This window comes from Notolepis coatsorum (assembly GCF_963971535.1).
Source record: "Notolepis coatsorum genome assembly, chromosome: 7".
Classification (NCBI taxonomy): Eukaryota; Metazoa; Chordata; class Actinopteri; order Aulopiformes; family Paralepididae; genus Notolepis; species Notolepis coatsorum.
The window spans coordinates 151,674,188-151,691,240 of NC_140171.1; the positions used below are offsets into that span (position 1 = coordinate 151,674,188).

Here is a 17,053-nt window from a genome sequence, read left to right on the forward strand (position 1 = left end):
CTGTCATGTCTGTCCTCTCTCTGCTGTGTCTGTCCTCTCCGTCATGTCTGTCCTCTCTCTCTCCGCTGTGTCTGGCAGCGGTTTATTCTATAACAGGATACTGTAAACTAAGTAAACAGAACACACAGTAGTACTAGTAGTAGTACACACTGATTGCAATCTGCTTGCATAAAAACATTATATAAAATCACATTCTGAGGTCAGTGTTAAAGTGCCACATGGAAGAGGTCTGGTTAGTGGTTAGAGTTAGAGGTGGTCTAGGTCTGGTTAGGGTAACTTAGGGGTAGTTAAGCATTCATTATAATTTATTATTATTATTTAGATAGATGGATGTAAAGGGCTAGACCAACTCTAGACCACCTCTAAGTCACAACCCTAACTTAGGGGTTAAAGTTAGAGGTGGTCTAGGTCTGGTTAGGGGTTAGAGTTAGAGGTGGTCTAGGTCTGGTTATACTGATCCGATACCAGTGCATACATAAAAAAAAAATTATATTATATAAATTATAAAACTTTTTTTCTTTTCTTTTTTACAGCTACTGTTTTATATATACTGTTTTTTTTAGTAATAACTAGAAAGTAATGGTATTTATTCAACAACAGGTGATTGTATAGATTAGTATTAGTATTATTAAATGACAACTATGCTCAACTATGCTTCACCCACGGAAAGGTTGTTGGCACTTGGCACATTGGTTCCACACAGACGTTAAACGTTGTTGCGCACTTCCTATACGGTTCAGTTAGCTCCTAGCAGAGGCACTGTTGTGATTTTTTATGCAAAATAAATATTCAACATTCTCTTTTGAGACTCCGCCTCAGACTCTTATCATTTGGCACTAAAAGCTAAACATTGTCACCGGTATGGCTGTCTGCATTATGTCATTAATTGTGTGCAGTTAGCCACATTAGCGTGAGCTAGCTTAGGCACTAGCTAGCTAACGCGATCTAGATGGAAATACAAACAATGTAACGTTACTGGTGACAAAGTGATTTACCTTGGAATACTCCTTTGCCAACTTGCTGTACTTTGCTTGCAGGTCTGCAGCTGGATTATGAATAGTCCCAACTTTAGCCAAGGTAACGTTCAGCTAAAACTAGCTTTTCAAATAGCTCCAGCTAATGCTAATAACACAGAGCTCCCGTCAGCCGTCACACTGTTCTGTCGGGACGATGGCATTAAGAAAAGTTATAATTAGTTTGTCTCGTCTTGTTTTAGTCAACAATATCAACATACATGAAAAGAAATTTCGTCCTGGTTTTTGTAAATTACATTTTTGTGTCGTCAGTTGTGGTCAACGATATTTAATAAACTATTTAGTCTCGTTAGCGTCACATGGTATTCAATAACGTGACGTCACGTCTCGTTGTCGTCATGAAAAAAACGTTCGTTGACGAACATCTTTCTTCATCAATTTAGTCAACAAAATTAACACTGGTTGCACTTAGATGAAGCATCATACAAAGTAGGTTAAAAATGTAATATTTAATTTTCATACTTCCGAGTTAGTTACTTCTAAGAGATCAATTCACACCATGCCACTTATCTTGACGCTTACAATTCATCCATATTATTAAATGGTAAATGGTTGCATTTATATAGCGCTTTTATCCAAATCGCTTTACAATTTGTTCCTCACATTTTTACCCATTCACACACCGATGGCGGAGGCAACCATGCAAGGTGCCAACCTGCTCATCGGGAGCAATTAGGGGTTAAGTGTCTTGCTCAAGGACACTTCGACACGCTGCCTGGGAGGAGCGGGAATCGAACCTGGAACCTCCGGATTACCAGACTGCTCTACCTCCCGAGCCAATGTCGCCCCATATTATTAGCATATCATACATTCTAATGAGAATGTTTCAAAGTTTGGATCAATTCACTTTTTTTTATTCAAGATGTAGATTTTATTTTAAATATTGTACAAGTTCCATCATGAAAAGGTTTTACTATCCAACCTAATGACAAGTAAATGTGAATGGATGTTCTATCATCATAAAGTAAACAACTTGTTTTGATTTTTAATTGATTGAATTTAAAGTGAATTGATTCCAACCCTATAATGTTTTGATAGTTTCATCAATAGTACAGCCATTACTGTCAATATACACACAATGACAAAATAGTTAGTTACTTGTGCAACAGGTTGCTCTGCAATTCCCATAAACCCACAAGCGGTTAGATGGTAGAAAAACCACTAAAGATGATAAATTCATATACAGGAAGATCCATTCCTTTAAAATAATACCAATGAAGACAATACATGGAACATTACTCTAAAATAAACACTTATTATTGTGTAGTACTAGGAATGTTCACAATATGTGACACTAGAGGAAAAAAAATCACTAGTATCCACATTAAAATATAAAAATCCATACGAGAAGCAGTTTCTCCCTCCAGTGTGTACAAAGTGTTTGTTAACCATCTTGGCTTTTGGCTGGTCATCCCATACTGATGTCAGAAAGTTCCTATGATCCCAGTATTTAAAACACCAGAACAATGTGGTGTTATATTTTATATTTACTTGACCTTCTCTCCCCAGCAACCTCCTGCAAAGCCTCACCTTCCTTCCTCTTTCTACCCTACCCTCCAATCTCCCCCCAATCCCATTCAATCTAGTTTGCTGCAGCTCAAATGCATCCCCTTCCCCCACTTTGCCTTTTATGTCTCTGTCTGTGTTTGTGTATTGCATGTTTGTTTTTGTTTTGCTGCCATTTTGCCCAAGTCTTGCTCGAAAAAGACATCATTGATCTCAAGTGACTGCCTGGTAAAATAAAGGTTAAATAAATGTGTGTTCACACTTATACCATGACATATTGTCCCAGGAACATCCACACGGTCTGTCTCACTCCTCAGAGCGAAAACCGTGTCTATGCTAGTACTGCTTCTCTCTCAGAGGCTTCTGTGCAGGTCAAAAGCTCTTGGTAGTAGTTTTTCATTTCAAAAGAATGGCCAAATATTACTACCACTATTATTGTTATGATTGTTGATGGACTGATAGCTGTAATGACGTACTGAAGCGTTTCCCACACTGGTCACAATAGTAGACCTTCTTCCCTGTGTGTTGTGTATTATCAGTTTGGATGGTTTTACATTCCTGCTACATTAGTTAAAATGGTACCTATTTTTCATGTGAAGTTTTCCCCACAGTGGTATAGTTTCTCTCCTGTGTGAATAAGTTGATATCATTTCAGGAGCATCATCATGAGTGTAACTCTTCTAATACTGGTCACAGCAGTAGTTTATCTCCCAAGAGTGTGCAGGTCAATTGACAGGTTTGACATTTCCCTGAATCTTCTCTCCCAGGTGAATCTTCTCATGTTTTCTGAAATATGCTAATGTCCTGAATCCCTTATCACACAAACCACAATGATGTGGCTTCTCTCCTGTGTGAATTATCTGGTGTGATTTCAGCTGAGACAGTCGACTAAAGCTCTTCTCACACTGGTGACAGAAGTAGGGCTTTTGTCCTGTGTGAATTATCTGGTGTGATTTCAGACTAGACAGTTGACTAAAGCTCTTCCCACACTGGTCACAGAAGTAGGGCTTTTCTCCTGTGTGAATTATCTGGTGTCTTTTCAGATGAGACAGTTGACTAAAGCTCTTCTCACACTGGTGACAGAAGTAGGGCTTTTGTCCTGTGTGAATTATCTGGTGTGATTTCAGACTAGACAGTTGACTAAAGCTCTTCCCACACTGGTCACAGAAGTAGGGCTTTTGTCCTGTGTGAATTCTCTGGTGTGATTGCAGACTACTCTGATGTCTAAAGCTCATCCCACACTGGTCACAGAAGTAGGGCTTTTGTCCTGTGTGAATTCTCTGGTGTGATTGCAGATTATGTTGCAGAGTAAAGCCCTGTCCACACTGGTCACAGGAGTAGGGCTTCTCTCCTGTGTGAATTCTCTGATGTCTTTTCAGATTAGACAGGTGACTACAGCTCTTTCCACACTGGCCACAGGAGTAGGGCTTCTCTCCTGTGTGAATTCTCTGGTGTGAGTTCAGATACTTTTGCAGAGTAAAGCCCTGTCCACACTGGTCACAGGAGTAGGGCTTCTCTCCTGTGTGAATTCTCTGATGACTTTTCAGACTAGACAGTCGACTAAAGCTCTTCTCACACTGGCCACAGGAGTAGGGCTTCTCTCCTGTGTGAATTCTCTGGTGTGTTTTCAGATTCTGTTGCAGAGTAAAGCCCTGTCCACACTGGTCACAGGAGTAGGGCTTCTCTCCTGTGTGAATTCTCTGATGTCTTTTCAGATCACTACAGCTCATTCCACACTGGTCACAGGAGTAGGGCTTCTTTCCTGTGTGAATTCTCTGATGTCTTTTCAGACTAGACAGTTGACTAAAGCTCTTCCCACACTGGTCACAGGAGTAGGGCTTCTCTCCTGTGTGAATGCGCTGGTGTTTATTGAGATTAGTCTTTGAACTGAAGCTTTTTCCACACTGGTCACAGCAGAGACCTTTTCTTCCATCCAAGCCTCTTTGTTTCATCCCAGGCCTGACAGGACAGCTATCTGGATGGAGATAGTGATGGAGAAGAGTGTCAGAGGAAGGAGATTTGGTGATTTTATTCAGCTTAATTTCCATGTAAGAGGTTTATAATGGTATGTAGCTGGGTTTTATAGTTTAAGAACACAGCGTAGTCCAGAGTCGTCTACAGTTCTAGACTCAACAGCCACTTTGAAGTCCCCAACACCAACCAACAGAGAGGGGTTTTGACCACGGAGCGCACGCAGGACTTACCACTCACTGTGACAACAGCAGAGGTACATACGGTTCTGAGCAGAACGGTTCTGAGCAGAACAAACCCACGGAAGGCAGCCGGCCCAGACAACATCCGGCCGTGCCCTCAGGGTCTGTTCATCAGAGCTGGCTGACGTACTTGCTGACATATACAACTTGTCACTAGCACAAGCTATTGTGCCCACCTGCTTCAAGACCACCACTCGTCCCATTGCACTCACCCCAATAGTGATAAAGTGTTTCAAGAGTATAGTCATGTCACACATCAAGGAGACCATCCCAGACACACTGGACCCTTTGTAGTTTGCGTACCGTCAGAACAGGTCCACTGAGGATTAGGGCTGCACGATTTTGGGAAATAATCTAATTGCGATTTTCCTGACAGATATTGCAATACAAATTTTTTTTTAGCAGCCCGAAATGTTTCTTTTTACCTGGGAATCGATACCGGTACCCAACGGTACCTTTTTTCTGTACTTTACTCTCTCTCTCGGAAGTCTAAACTTCACTCTGAAGTCTAAACTTCACAACACACAATCTAAAACCCCTCCCTACCTCCCTCTCCCAAACCGTTCCTACAAAAAAAAATTATGTTGCATGATCATGTACATTTATTTTGTATTATAATCTTTTTTACGTTTAAATATCAACATTATCTGGCAATCCTCAGTAAATACTATCAAACTCGATATATCGGTCGGGTATCGGTATCGGCCGATAAGTGCCTTGTTGACTGCCATCGGCCTATAAGCTCAAATGTGCTGATGGCAGTAGCCGATAAATATCCGTCAATTTGTGTCGCGTCGATCTGGTCCACACGTTCAAACTTTGAAAAAGGTTTCAGTCAAGCGACCTGCCCACACAAGCTACTGCATCAAAGTTACTACTTTTTTTTAAACTTAAATTTTTTATTAACAGTTTTTAGACAGACAGCACTTACAAAAAATAAATAATAAAAAATAAAGAGACTAGCACCACAATAAAAACAAAAAGAAAAAACAGTGCACATAAATATTTACATGGGTATCACATGGTTAGTTGTCTGGTTCCCCTACTGTTGTTTTCTAGGTATTTGATACAAAGGCTGATTGTGTATCTCCCTTAAACAGGCATAAACAGGTAATTCCTACTCAAAGAAGATAAATGCTGACTAAGGCTTGTATGTGTGATCTGGGTCCAGAGACCCTCCTTGAGCTTCTTTCTTCCCTTATCCTTCGTCCTTTTTTTTTTTTTCTCTTGTTTATTAACTTTCACTTTGCCTTTTGGTTCACCCATACACAAACCACATCATCCCTGAATATTTAATATCACACCGTTAAACAGACATAAATAATAAGGTATAAAAGCATTCAGCAATTGTAATATCCCAAAAACAAAATAGAAAATACTAACTAAAGCACAGGTGTGTGACATGGGTTCATAGACCCTCCTTGAACATCTTTCCTCCTTTACCCTTCGCCCTCTTGTGTTGCATTTGGTTCTTCCTCTGTGATGTCGTTCTCGTTCCTTTTATAATCCTCCCACTTTCCCCATCTTTCCCCAAATTTCTCTTCCTGTAACCTCAGCATGTGTGTTATCCTTTCCATATCCTGTATTTCTTCCACTATTCCTACCCATTTTGCTATTGTCGGTGGGTCTTCCTTGTACCACAGTCTCGTTATTGCTTTTCTGGCCGCTATCAACATTATCTTTATTAAATATTTGTCCCCCCCTTGTATTCCCTCGTGTGTCAGGTCTCCTAAGTAAAGCACCAGTCCTGTTTGTGGTAGCCCGTATCCTAATATTCTGATCATTGCTTCCCCTATCTCCTCCCAATACCCCTTCAGCTTCTGACATCCCCAGAATATGTGCGTGTGATTTGCCCCCTCCTTCCCACACATCCTCCAGCATGCTTTTTGTGTTGGTGCATATTTTCCCTTCAGCTCTGGGGTTATAAAGAATCTGATTATGTTTTTCCATCCAAATTCTTTCCATATTCTCGATCCTGTTGTTGAATGTTGTACCTCGCATATGTTCCCCCATTCCTTCCCTGTTATTCCTATCTCTAGTTCTCTCTCCCATTTCTCCAAGGCATTCATTTTTAACGTTATATAGTTACACGTTCAATAACATCAGCGTATTTACCCGACCATAGCAAGCATTACTCATTCATATCTCTCACTTCCTTCCTTTGCTCAGACAGCCCGTACTGAATTGTACCCATTCTGCAATCTGTTAATAAAGTTTTCAATCAGACAAATGTATAGAAAAGCTTTTATTATAACATTCGTTGCAGTAAAATCATTATGCCTCGTTTAATATTCCTGCGGAGCCCTGGTAGTCTACTCGTGGGCCACGGGGAGCTAAAGTTATTAGCGCCGGTAGGTTTGTTGTGGTTCAGATCAATGGCGGACTTCCCGGAAGTAAAAGACGAATAAGCGCTTGCCGATTGGTGGTAAGAACAGCAGAGGCCGGTGCAAGCGGTGTGACGTAATTGGCAGAATCGACTGTCAATCAAAATTGTTCTGTTGCCATCTACATGCATTGCTTTGGTTGTGAGAGATAGTGCTCTCTTAAACTAATAAACACGTCTTGAGCAAGACAAGTTAGTCTGTTATGAAAGCCAGTGAGTATTGTATGACTCAGACTTCAGCAATAATCATGACTCATGAGCATTATAAAATAAAAACACACATGGCATGGTGGAATTAATACCATAAACATATTTCTTGATGTTTCCTTTTTTTAAGTAAGTAAAGAGGCCTATATTCATATTGGTGAGCACAATTTGTAACACAAAAAGAGAGACGTGTAGCCTATTTATTTATTTCATATTTTATTTATTCATTTTATTATTATGTAATTTGTTGCCATGCCTAAAATAATAGTCAAGCATAGGGCTAACATTTTCATAAACAATAATATAATTTTTTTTTATATAGTTATAATAAAAGCTTTTCTATACATTCGTCTGATTGATTGATTGAAAACTGTATTAACAGATTGCAGAATGGGTACAATACAGTACAGCTCAGTGGACTGGAGGATGAAGACCAGAAAAAGACTTTCGGCTTTTTTACATAAGCAGGGCTCTACGCTAACCTTTTCCCCAAGGAGCACATGTGCTCCTAAATGAAAAAATTTAGGAGCACACAAAGAAATTTAGGAGCACCCAAAAATATTTAGGAGCACAGTGAAAATATTTCAAGTAACAGATTTTTTTTTTTTTTCAAAAATAAATGTATATTTGTACTGTGCGTGCATGTGTGTAAATTAGCTCTTGCTACAACCCTGCATGTTTACATTTTGTACTTGATGTTCATTAACATGTGCTGTCCCTATCAAATAAACTATCAAATCAAACTACTGCTACAAAAGTAACAGTCACTTAACTTTAGCTTTTGCCCCTTTTATGCATACAATGCCTATGTTTTGGCTGTGTTGCTCTTCTAGAAAAATAATCCTTTCAGGGTTGCCTATTGAAATACTGTACACCTCCAGTACAGAAACATTGTTTATGAGTTTGCGTGTCAGGTAGACCATTGATTGACAGTCGAGTCTGCCAATTACGTCAGACCGCTTGCACTCCGGCCGTCCGGCGCTGCAGCTGGACCCTATTGCCCATCTCTGCTGTTGATAATGCTAGCCAAGTTATTATACACACAGATACACAGTGGGCCAGTGACTTTGGTGTAGGGGTGTAACAATGCATCGATCCTAAGGGGAAAATTCAACTGCATCAATTTGAAAATGTTAGAATCGATTATCGCAATTTTAATGTGTACACGTTGTTATTGTCATGTCCGTTACAGCCAACACAAGGACATACGCTACTGCATCAACGTTATGATTAACAAAGCAAGGCATTCGTTTAGTTGCATTAACGTTATATTATTATTGCTATCGATAAATCTAGGTGTTCTAAAATCTATTGCTATTGGTAAGACTATTAGGCGAGTCAATATATGGTTTAACCCCAAAAAAATTGATACAAAAGGTTTTTCAATGGATTCTGGTAGTATTGGGCGTGTTAATAACATACTAAAAGTCGACCAAAATCGACCCCTCCGAAAGCCGTCATTTCCAAGATGGCGTCCCAGATGGTGCCGGGTCGATTAAAATGGCTATATCTCAAATTAAGAAAATGGTGCAAAGGATTTCTCAACTGATTCTGGTACCTCTGGGCATGCTCACTAACATACTAAAAATCTAGGAAAATACACCTTCCAGAAAGGCTTCATTTTCAAGATGGCGTCCAAAATTGCGGCTGGCCAAGCTTAAAATGGCTATATATATGTCAATATAAAAATTATATAAATGATTTTGTCATTTGATTCTAGTACCCCAAGTACCCCTAGACATACTTAGGAACATACTAAAGTTTTAGGGAAATACACCTTCCGAAGAGGCTTAATTTTCAAAATGGTGTCCAAAATGACGACTGGGAGCTTAGAATGCCTGTATCTCAAATGGGAAAACATTTTTTTTTTTTTTTTTTTGTCTTTTCCCCCCTCCATTTTCCTCCGATTTTCTCCCATCCCAATGTTAGTCGTATGCCAATTCCCAGTCCCTTCCTGGTCGCTGCGCACTTACCCTCCACAGTCAGATCATCTGGGAGAGTGGAGGCTACCACGTGCTTCCTCCGACACACGTCCAGCCAATCACCGCTTCTTTTCACCTGGCAGCGCGGATTCTCATCGAGAGGGCGTAGCGTGTGGGAGGACCACACTATCCCCCTCGAGTCCTATCCGCGCTTAGCAGGCGCCCCGACCGAACTGTAGGAGTCGCTGTTTACAACGACCCGGACCCACCCCGCCAGCTTCTCCCACCCTCTAATACAGCCAATTGTATTAGTGCAGACGGCCAGCCAAGCTGGTGACAACCCCGGAGCTGTGAGCTGGATTCGAACAGGCGAATCCAGCACACAGCTCCGGGGCTGGTGACGAACGCAATCTCCGCTCGGCCACCTAACCGCCTCAATGGGAAAACATTTCTAAAGGATTTATAAACTGATTCTGGCACCTCTATACATTAATAACGAGCAAAATATCTAGCTAAATATATCTGCTAGGAATGCATCATTTGCATCATCAAAATGGCTGCCTGTAGCTTATTTTGGCTAAAATTAAAATTGGTTATTATATTCAACCTAGAAAGCTGGCTTTGGTGTTGAACACAAAATAAATGACCCACTTATTGTGGTCTTTAGGCCTACTCATCATCATCTTCAGGATCCTCTGGGAGAAACTTGTTATGTGGATTGTCACATTCATGAAGTTGACATGGTCCACAGACAGTAGTACAAGGTAGTCCATATTTTCTGCATGAGCAGCGAAGTGTCTTGCAGGCAGTGGTACAGTTACAAGAGACTGTCAGCTGGAGCAGCATTCATTGTTGACATGAGTGGGACAAATCTATTGTCCTGCAGGTTCCAGCCCCAGTCTAGAGCATCTATACCATCATCTGTTCCCATCCAGACCATGACCTGGTAGTATGCTCTACGACAGTGGAATTTGGTAGCAGATTCAGTTGGTGGTAGACGTTCAGGCGTTACCGTTGATGAAGCTGAGACAACCTTCTTGCTGAAAATGTTATATCTCATTTTTGCAAGCGAATCTGTGCACTTTCCACCAAAAAAGACAGCCATTGCTTGGCACCCAAGGTCATCGATCACATCTGTTGTCTGGTTTGGTACAGTGAATGCATTGGCACAAGCCTGAAGGACAGGATCCCCTTTTACAAGTTTTTGGAATGCTGTCTTTTTGCCAACTCCGAAGATCCGGGAAGTTGTGTCACAGCCAGTCACAGCATGGATGAACAGCAACTGAGAACACACATCCTGTCCGAGTACTTCTTTCAAATGGTTTATGGCGTACACTTTAAAACTGCCATCAGCTTTCGACTTGTCTGATCTGAAATAAAGGCCCTTGCTATCTCTCTGTGCATAGTAAAGAAGTAAGACGAGGAGATCAGTATCTTCTCCAATCAGCGTCGTGGTGTGAAGAAGAGATGATCCCACTGCGGCCCTTACTATGTCTACATCAGCATCTCCAAGTGAATTGACCACAGTGCAATCCCGTTCTTTCAGTTCATCACTTATCATGTGGATCAGTTTCTGTTTATTCAGATCTCTTGACAGGAACTCCTCCTTCTTACCTGAGAACTCTGTCTCAGCAGTGAAGTTGACAATGGGATGAATATTGTTTCCTCTTCTTTGATGTGTGTTGTCTTTAATGGATAGCCCATCCTCATAGCCATCAAACACAATGGTTGTAGCTAGGGATGTCCCGATCCGATCACGTGATCGGCGTTGATCACGTGCTTTTCAGAGGATCGGGGATCGGGAAAAAATAATAATAAAAATCGGCAGTCAAAAAAAAAAAAAAATTATTCAACAAACATGACCATGTCCACGCCTTAAACTCATACGGAGGCCTTAGTTTTGGTTTTAAATTACATATAATATATCATCATTAATGTATTTATTGTCACACAGAGCAGAATAATTGTCCACAACAAACACTTTCCCTTTAATTTACACCGTTGCAACAAATACATTCCCTTTAATTTAGACCGGTGTTCTGCCACAACAACAGCACGTCGCTCCCGAAACACGGTTAATATCCACTGACTTGAGCAGCTAGAATAAAGGTCAGAGGTTTGGAACTAAGCATTTTAAAATAGAAAGTCAAGCCAGTTGCAATGTTTTCAGACTAACTTTTCACCTGGAGGATAACGTCAATTATTTGCCGTGACTGAGGATTATCGTCGGCGTTTCAGACCAGAATGGACCATTACGTAAGTCGAACACTGAATGTATACTAATGTGCAAACATATATTGAAACTTTTAATATTTCTCATAATGAAGCAGAAGCACATTTCTCAGGCTGAATGTAATAACAAGAGCCTCCGCGCTGGCGCGCTCGCGCCCCGGACTATAGGCAACAGAGGGGCGCGCCGGAGGCTTTTGTTATTACATTCAGCCTGACAAAAATGCGTCAAAATTGATTACTAATGTGAAAGATCGGATCGGAAACGATCGGATCGATAAGATATTTAAAATCACATGATCGGGATCGGATCGGCAGCAAAAAAAGGCGATCGGGACATCCCTAGTTGTAGCTGAGCCATAATGTTGGATGGTGAAGTCTGCATATGACTGTGCAATTTTACCATAGCTTTGTCCGTGCTTCCATTGTATTCGGTGAAGGAGTGAACCACCATCAAGAACATAATGCTCCGTTTCTGGTACAGAATCTAGGATTGCATCACTTGCATGATCACAGATTGCGTGCGCTAGTTGTGGTTTATCAGCTTTGCGGAAGACGTTTCCGGCTTCAAAGAGGGCAGGAGGGAAAGGACTGAGTTCGTAACGCATAACCTCCTCCAATGACAGCTCTCCAGTTTGGGAGACAATAAGGAAACGTTGAAAAAGAAGTGCAGAATCAATGATTCGATCAGGAGCAACCTTGATAGACGATTTTTGTCCAAGGGTTATGGCTTTATCCTTTCTACTAAATGAAAATGTGAATGCATTGCCGGCTGTCCGATCATTTTGTGCATGATGTTGCGTCCAACAGAGTCATAATCATGCACGTTCACTCCATCCTCAGCGACAACACCTGTAACAACATTCCTTAAAGAAGAGTCTGGAGAGAAAGGTGAACATATAGCAAGTTTTGAAGTGATCTTCTCCAGGTCAGCAGCATCCCTTTTCATCCTTGCCTCTGTTGAATCCTTGTGCTGTTCTGATGTTGTGTATGTCTGGTTTGAGAACTCCTGCATTGCGGTGTTATACTCTGATGTTATGCCCTTTGACATTGTCCAAAGGGATCTCTGATTGTCGGTCATTCCACTTCCATGTGTCATCCCTCCTGTAGTCTTCAATGACCTCATCAATGTTGTTTCGATTACAAGATCTGAGCTGAGGCCTGCCCATGATTGGCTGCTGCGACGGATAACATGAAAACCCTTTTCAAATTGTCTGAAGACATCTGGGTGGTTGATGTGAAGCTGACTCATCTCTTGGACATAAAAGTGTGCCGATTTCAAGTAATTGTAATGCCCAGCCGCAGGGAATATCGGCATGCATTCAGAAACAGCGTGTAGGTGCAAAAGCCAGGAACCTGTGCGATCTGCTGTTATCAGTGACCTAGCAACTTCTAACATGTGTTGGTAATTTAGCCACAACTGACTAGTTTTGGATCTAGCACACAGTTCCATCTTCCTTTTTCCCAGCTCTTCATTTATTGTAATGAGGGTCTCTGATGTGAACACTGTTTCCAATGGCATTTCACCCTTAACTATTGAGGTATACATTGATTCAGACTGTTCAACCATTGCTGCAAATTCATGACTATCATCTACCATTTCTGATATTATCATGCGGTTAAGACATTTGTCAACCAGAAGATGGCCACGGAATGCTCTCTGAACTGATTTGCCTGTCATCATATGGGTTACTGAGTTCTCCCCATAGACTACCCCTAGAATGTCCTTAAGTCCTGTACCGTCCATCAGTGTACCAATTGCTCCTAGCAAATTCATAAATGTGTGAAATCCTCCTAGGAGCAGGACAAAGGACTTGAGGTGACTGCACTGTGGTGCATCTAGGATTATCTCTGCTGCTTTCCAATATAGGGGTTGGTCAAATGTAACTACTGGGGCAAGGTGGTGTTTGGATGCCAGACCACAAATGAACTCCAGTGTTGACAGAATGCATGTTTTGTCTCCGGAGTACATGTCTATCATTGGTAAGTATCTCACTGAAGACTGCCCTGGATGTTCATCTCCCTTATGAATAATGTGCATCATCCCCTGCCAACCAGGTGCAGGCTGTTTGAAATTGAACGATAACTCCCAAAGCAGATCAACCATCTTGTTACATTCTGCGAGTCTTGGAAGTTCTTTAAATGTGGTGTCTCTGCAAAAGTGTTTGGCAAAGTGATAATCTATTATCACAACTTTTGACCTCTGCACAAGATTCAGTTCATTAATTCTGAACCTCGGAATCCTTTGGTCTGTCTTCTGTCCTGGTGTCAAGGCAGCTATCATGCCCATCCCATGAAATGTCCCTTTCCCATCAATTGTTAGAATATTATGATCTACATTGTCTGCAGCAAATAAGACGGTCGTGTTCAACACATCAATATCCTTACCAAGCATGTTTGGTGCAATACAATTTGCAGCATTCATTTCAAACCTCTGCAGTTCAGAATAGGAAGAGCAGAATCCCATCTTATTCAGCATATCTACAATGAACCGAGACCGGTTTAAGTGGTGCATTTGCACTGCTAGGCCAATTTGCAAAGGGGCAAGGACAGCTTGTGGTCGGACTGATTAAAAAAAAGAAGGCTTCAACGATGGTAGTTTGGGAGCTGGAGAGTGCAAACACCTCTAACTATAACAACTATAATGGTCAAAAAGAAGGCTTCAACTATGCTAGCTTGAGAGCTGGAGAGTGCAAACACCTTTTTTAGTAAGCTATTTGTATTTGTATAGTCATTTTAAGCTCCTGGGCGCCAGTTTGGACGCCATCTTGAAAATGATGCCTTTCCGGAAGGTGTATTTTCCTAGATTTTTAGTATGTTCACAAGCATGTCTAGAGGTACCAGAATCAAGTGAAAAATCATAGTTATATATTTTTTTCTATTGAGATATATAGCCATTTTAAGCTTGGTCTGCCGCCATTTTGGACGCCATCTTGAAAATTAAGCCTTTCTGGAAGGTGTATTTTCCTAGATTTTTAGGTTAGTGAACATGCCCAGAGGTACCAGAATCAGTTGAGAAATCCTTTGCACCATATTCTCAATTTGAGATATAGCCATTTTAATATCTCCACCGCCATCTGGGACGCCATCTTGGAAATGGCGGCTTTCGGGGGGGGGTCGATTTTTATCGACTTTTAGTATGTTATTTAGCACGCCCAATACTATCGGAATCCATCGAAAAACCTTTTGTATAAATTTTTTTTGGGTTAAGTGCTTTTTTTTCATAGATTGACTCACCTATATAATAAGTTAGTGTCTCAGAAAACACTCTCATATCGCAATCAGAGCCCTGATCGCAATGGCGGAGTTTCAGGACGTAAACAAGCAAAATGAGAGCTTCCGATTGGTCAGTTGCTTTATTTCCCATGAAACCAGTCACGTCACTCTACTGTGATTGGACCGCTGGCTTGAGTGCAATGTGGGACTTGTAGTTTTTTAACGATTCTCAGCGGAGAAATAAAAAGAACGAATGAGGCTGTAATCTGCACTCGCACACTGTGTGCGTAATAGATTTTTCAGGTTCGCACACACAGATTTTTAGGGGCATATGCGAGCAATATGGTCGCACTGTAGAGTTCTGATAAGGGTCCTCCATTTTCAATTCATCAAAACATTTAGAGACATACAAATATACAGTAGTTTCATTAAAAAAAAAAGAAAAAAAAAGTATATACATTTCTTTGCCACAAATATCGGTATCTGTATCGGCCGATTGTGTTAGTTGAACAATCGGTATCGGTGGCAAATTTTCATATCGGTGCATCCCTAGCTAGATCCACAAAGAATGGATTGCACGGTGCAAGTTGCACCCTTACTTACAATTCATTATGAATTGAAAATGGGGGACCCTGATGTAAACAAGACGAAAGTCTTTCTCTGGTCTGCATCCCCTTAACAATTGTGTGCAGGGAGCGAAATTAACTTTTTGACTCACCGGCCAGTGGCGGGTAGATGGGAAGAGTCTACCCGCCAAGCATATTTCTTACCTGCCAAATTTTTTTTGATTAAAAAATATATATATATATATTTTATATAAATTTTTTTTTAAATAAAATATATATTATATAATCATACTTGTAGTTGTATTATCTGCGAGACATCGCCACCACGCAATAAGTCAAAATGCTTGCTATCTGCAAACAGCTCCACTGTCTGTGTGTATACTTGAGTAGCCTCCAGCTCCAGCAAGGATTCTCCGGCCCTGCAGCTAGACCCTATATTCAGCTAGACCCTACATTCAGCATGCAAGGATTCTCCGGCGATGCAGCTGGACCTATTTATTTTTTATTTTTTATTATTGGTCTTTTTCCCCCTCCATTTTTCCTCCGATTTTTCTCCCATCCCAATGTTAGTCGTATGCCAATTCCCAGTCCCTTCCTGGTCGCTGCGCTTTACCCCCCACAGTCAGATCATCTGGGAGAGTGGAGGCTACCACGTGCTTCCTCCGACACACGTCCAGCCAATCACCGCTTCTTTTCACCTGGCAGCGCGGATTCTCATTGAGAGGGCGTAGCGTGTGGGAGCACCACACTATCCCCCTCACGTCCAATCCGCGCTTAGCAGGCGCCCCGACCGAACTGTAGGAGTCGCTGTTTACAACGACCCGGACCCACCCCGCCAGCTTCTCCCACCCTCTGATACAGCCAATTGTATCAGTGCAGACGGCCAGCCAAGCTGGTGACAACCCCGGAGCTGTGAGCTGGATTCGAACAGGCGAATCAAGCTCACAGCTCCGGGGCTGGTGACGAACGCAATCTCCGCTCGACCACCTAACCGCCCAGCTGGACCTATTTATAACGTTACCGTTCTTTTGTCAAATCACATTCAACATGCCCTCAGCTAGAATACGCATTCAATCAATGTTATAAGACATTGATATCAGGAGCTATCTGTAGCTACTGCTAGCCCAGTAGATAACGTTAAGACAATTTAGTTTACTGGGACATATGGATCAACGTGAGCTAGCTAAGCTAGCTAACGAGGGACCGAAGGTATTATGCACTCGAGTAGACTATTGCTGGAGCATTTGTTGATATCAGCAGCTATCAGTAGCTAGCCAGCTAGATACCGTTAGACAATGCCTCGTCATGTATTAAACTAAAAGTGAATAGTTGACTGGGTCATTGTTTAAACAGTAACGTTAGACTCTTGGAGGTCCGATATAGACTAGAGCAGATGGAAGTAAACAAGCCAAATGATAGCTTCCGATTGGTAATTTGCTTTTTTTCTCATGAAACCAGTCACGTCACTCTACTGTGATTGGACCGTTGACTTGAGTGCGATGTGGGACTTGTAGTTTTTTAACGATCTCGCGGCGGAGAAAAAAAAGACGAGCGGCTATAATCTGTACTCGCACAAGAGTATCGTTATGAAGTTATGAACTACACGTCTACACGCCACACGGCGGGCAGCCCTCATGCGCCAAAGGTAAAAACAGCCCGCCCCTGGCGGGCGGCGGGCTTTAGTTTCGGTCCCTGATTGTGTGTATTGAGCCGTACTGTATTCTACCCATTCTGCAATCTGTTAATAAAATCTTCATTCAATCAATCACCATGCAGA

The 17,053-nt window shown here is 41.6% G+C and overlaps 1 protein-coding gene across 2 annotated transcripts in view; it reads right to left on the reverse strand.

Moving 5' to 3' along the window:
• Positions 1–2,647: 2,647 nt before the first annotated feature.
• LOC311231551 (uncharacterized protein) overlaps positions 2,648–17,053 on the reverse strand; it is a 76,055-nt gene continuing 61,649 nt past the window's right edge. For both annotated transcript variants that reach the window (XM_084318174.1, XM_084318175.1), the window contains one exon: positions 2,648–4,515. In XM_084318174.1, coding sequence (XP_084174300.1) covers positions 3,266–4,515 — 1,250 coding nt within the window. In that variant the 3' untranslated portion in view covers positions 2,648–3,265. The remainder of the gene's footprint in view (positions 4,516–17,053) is intronic.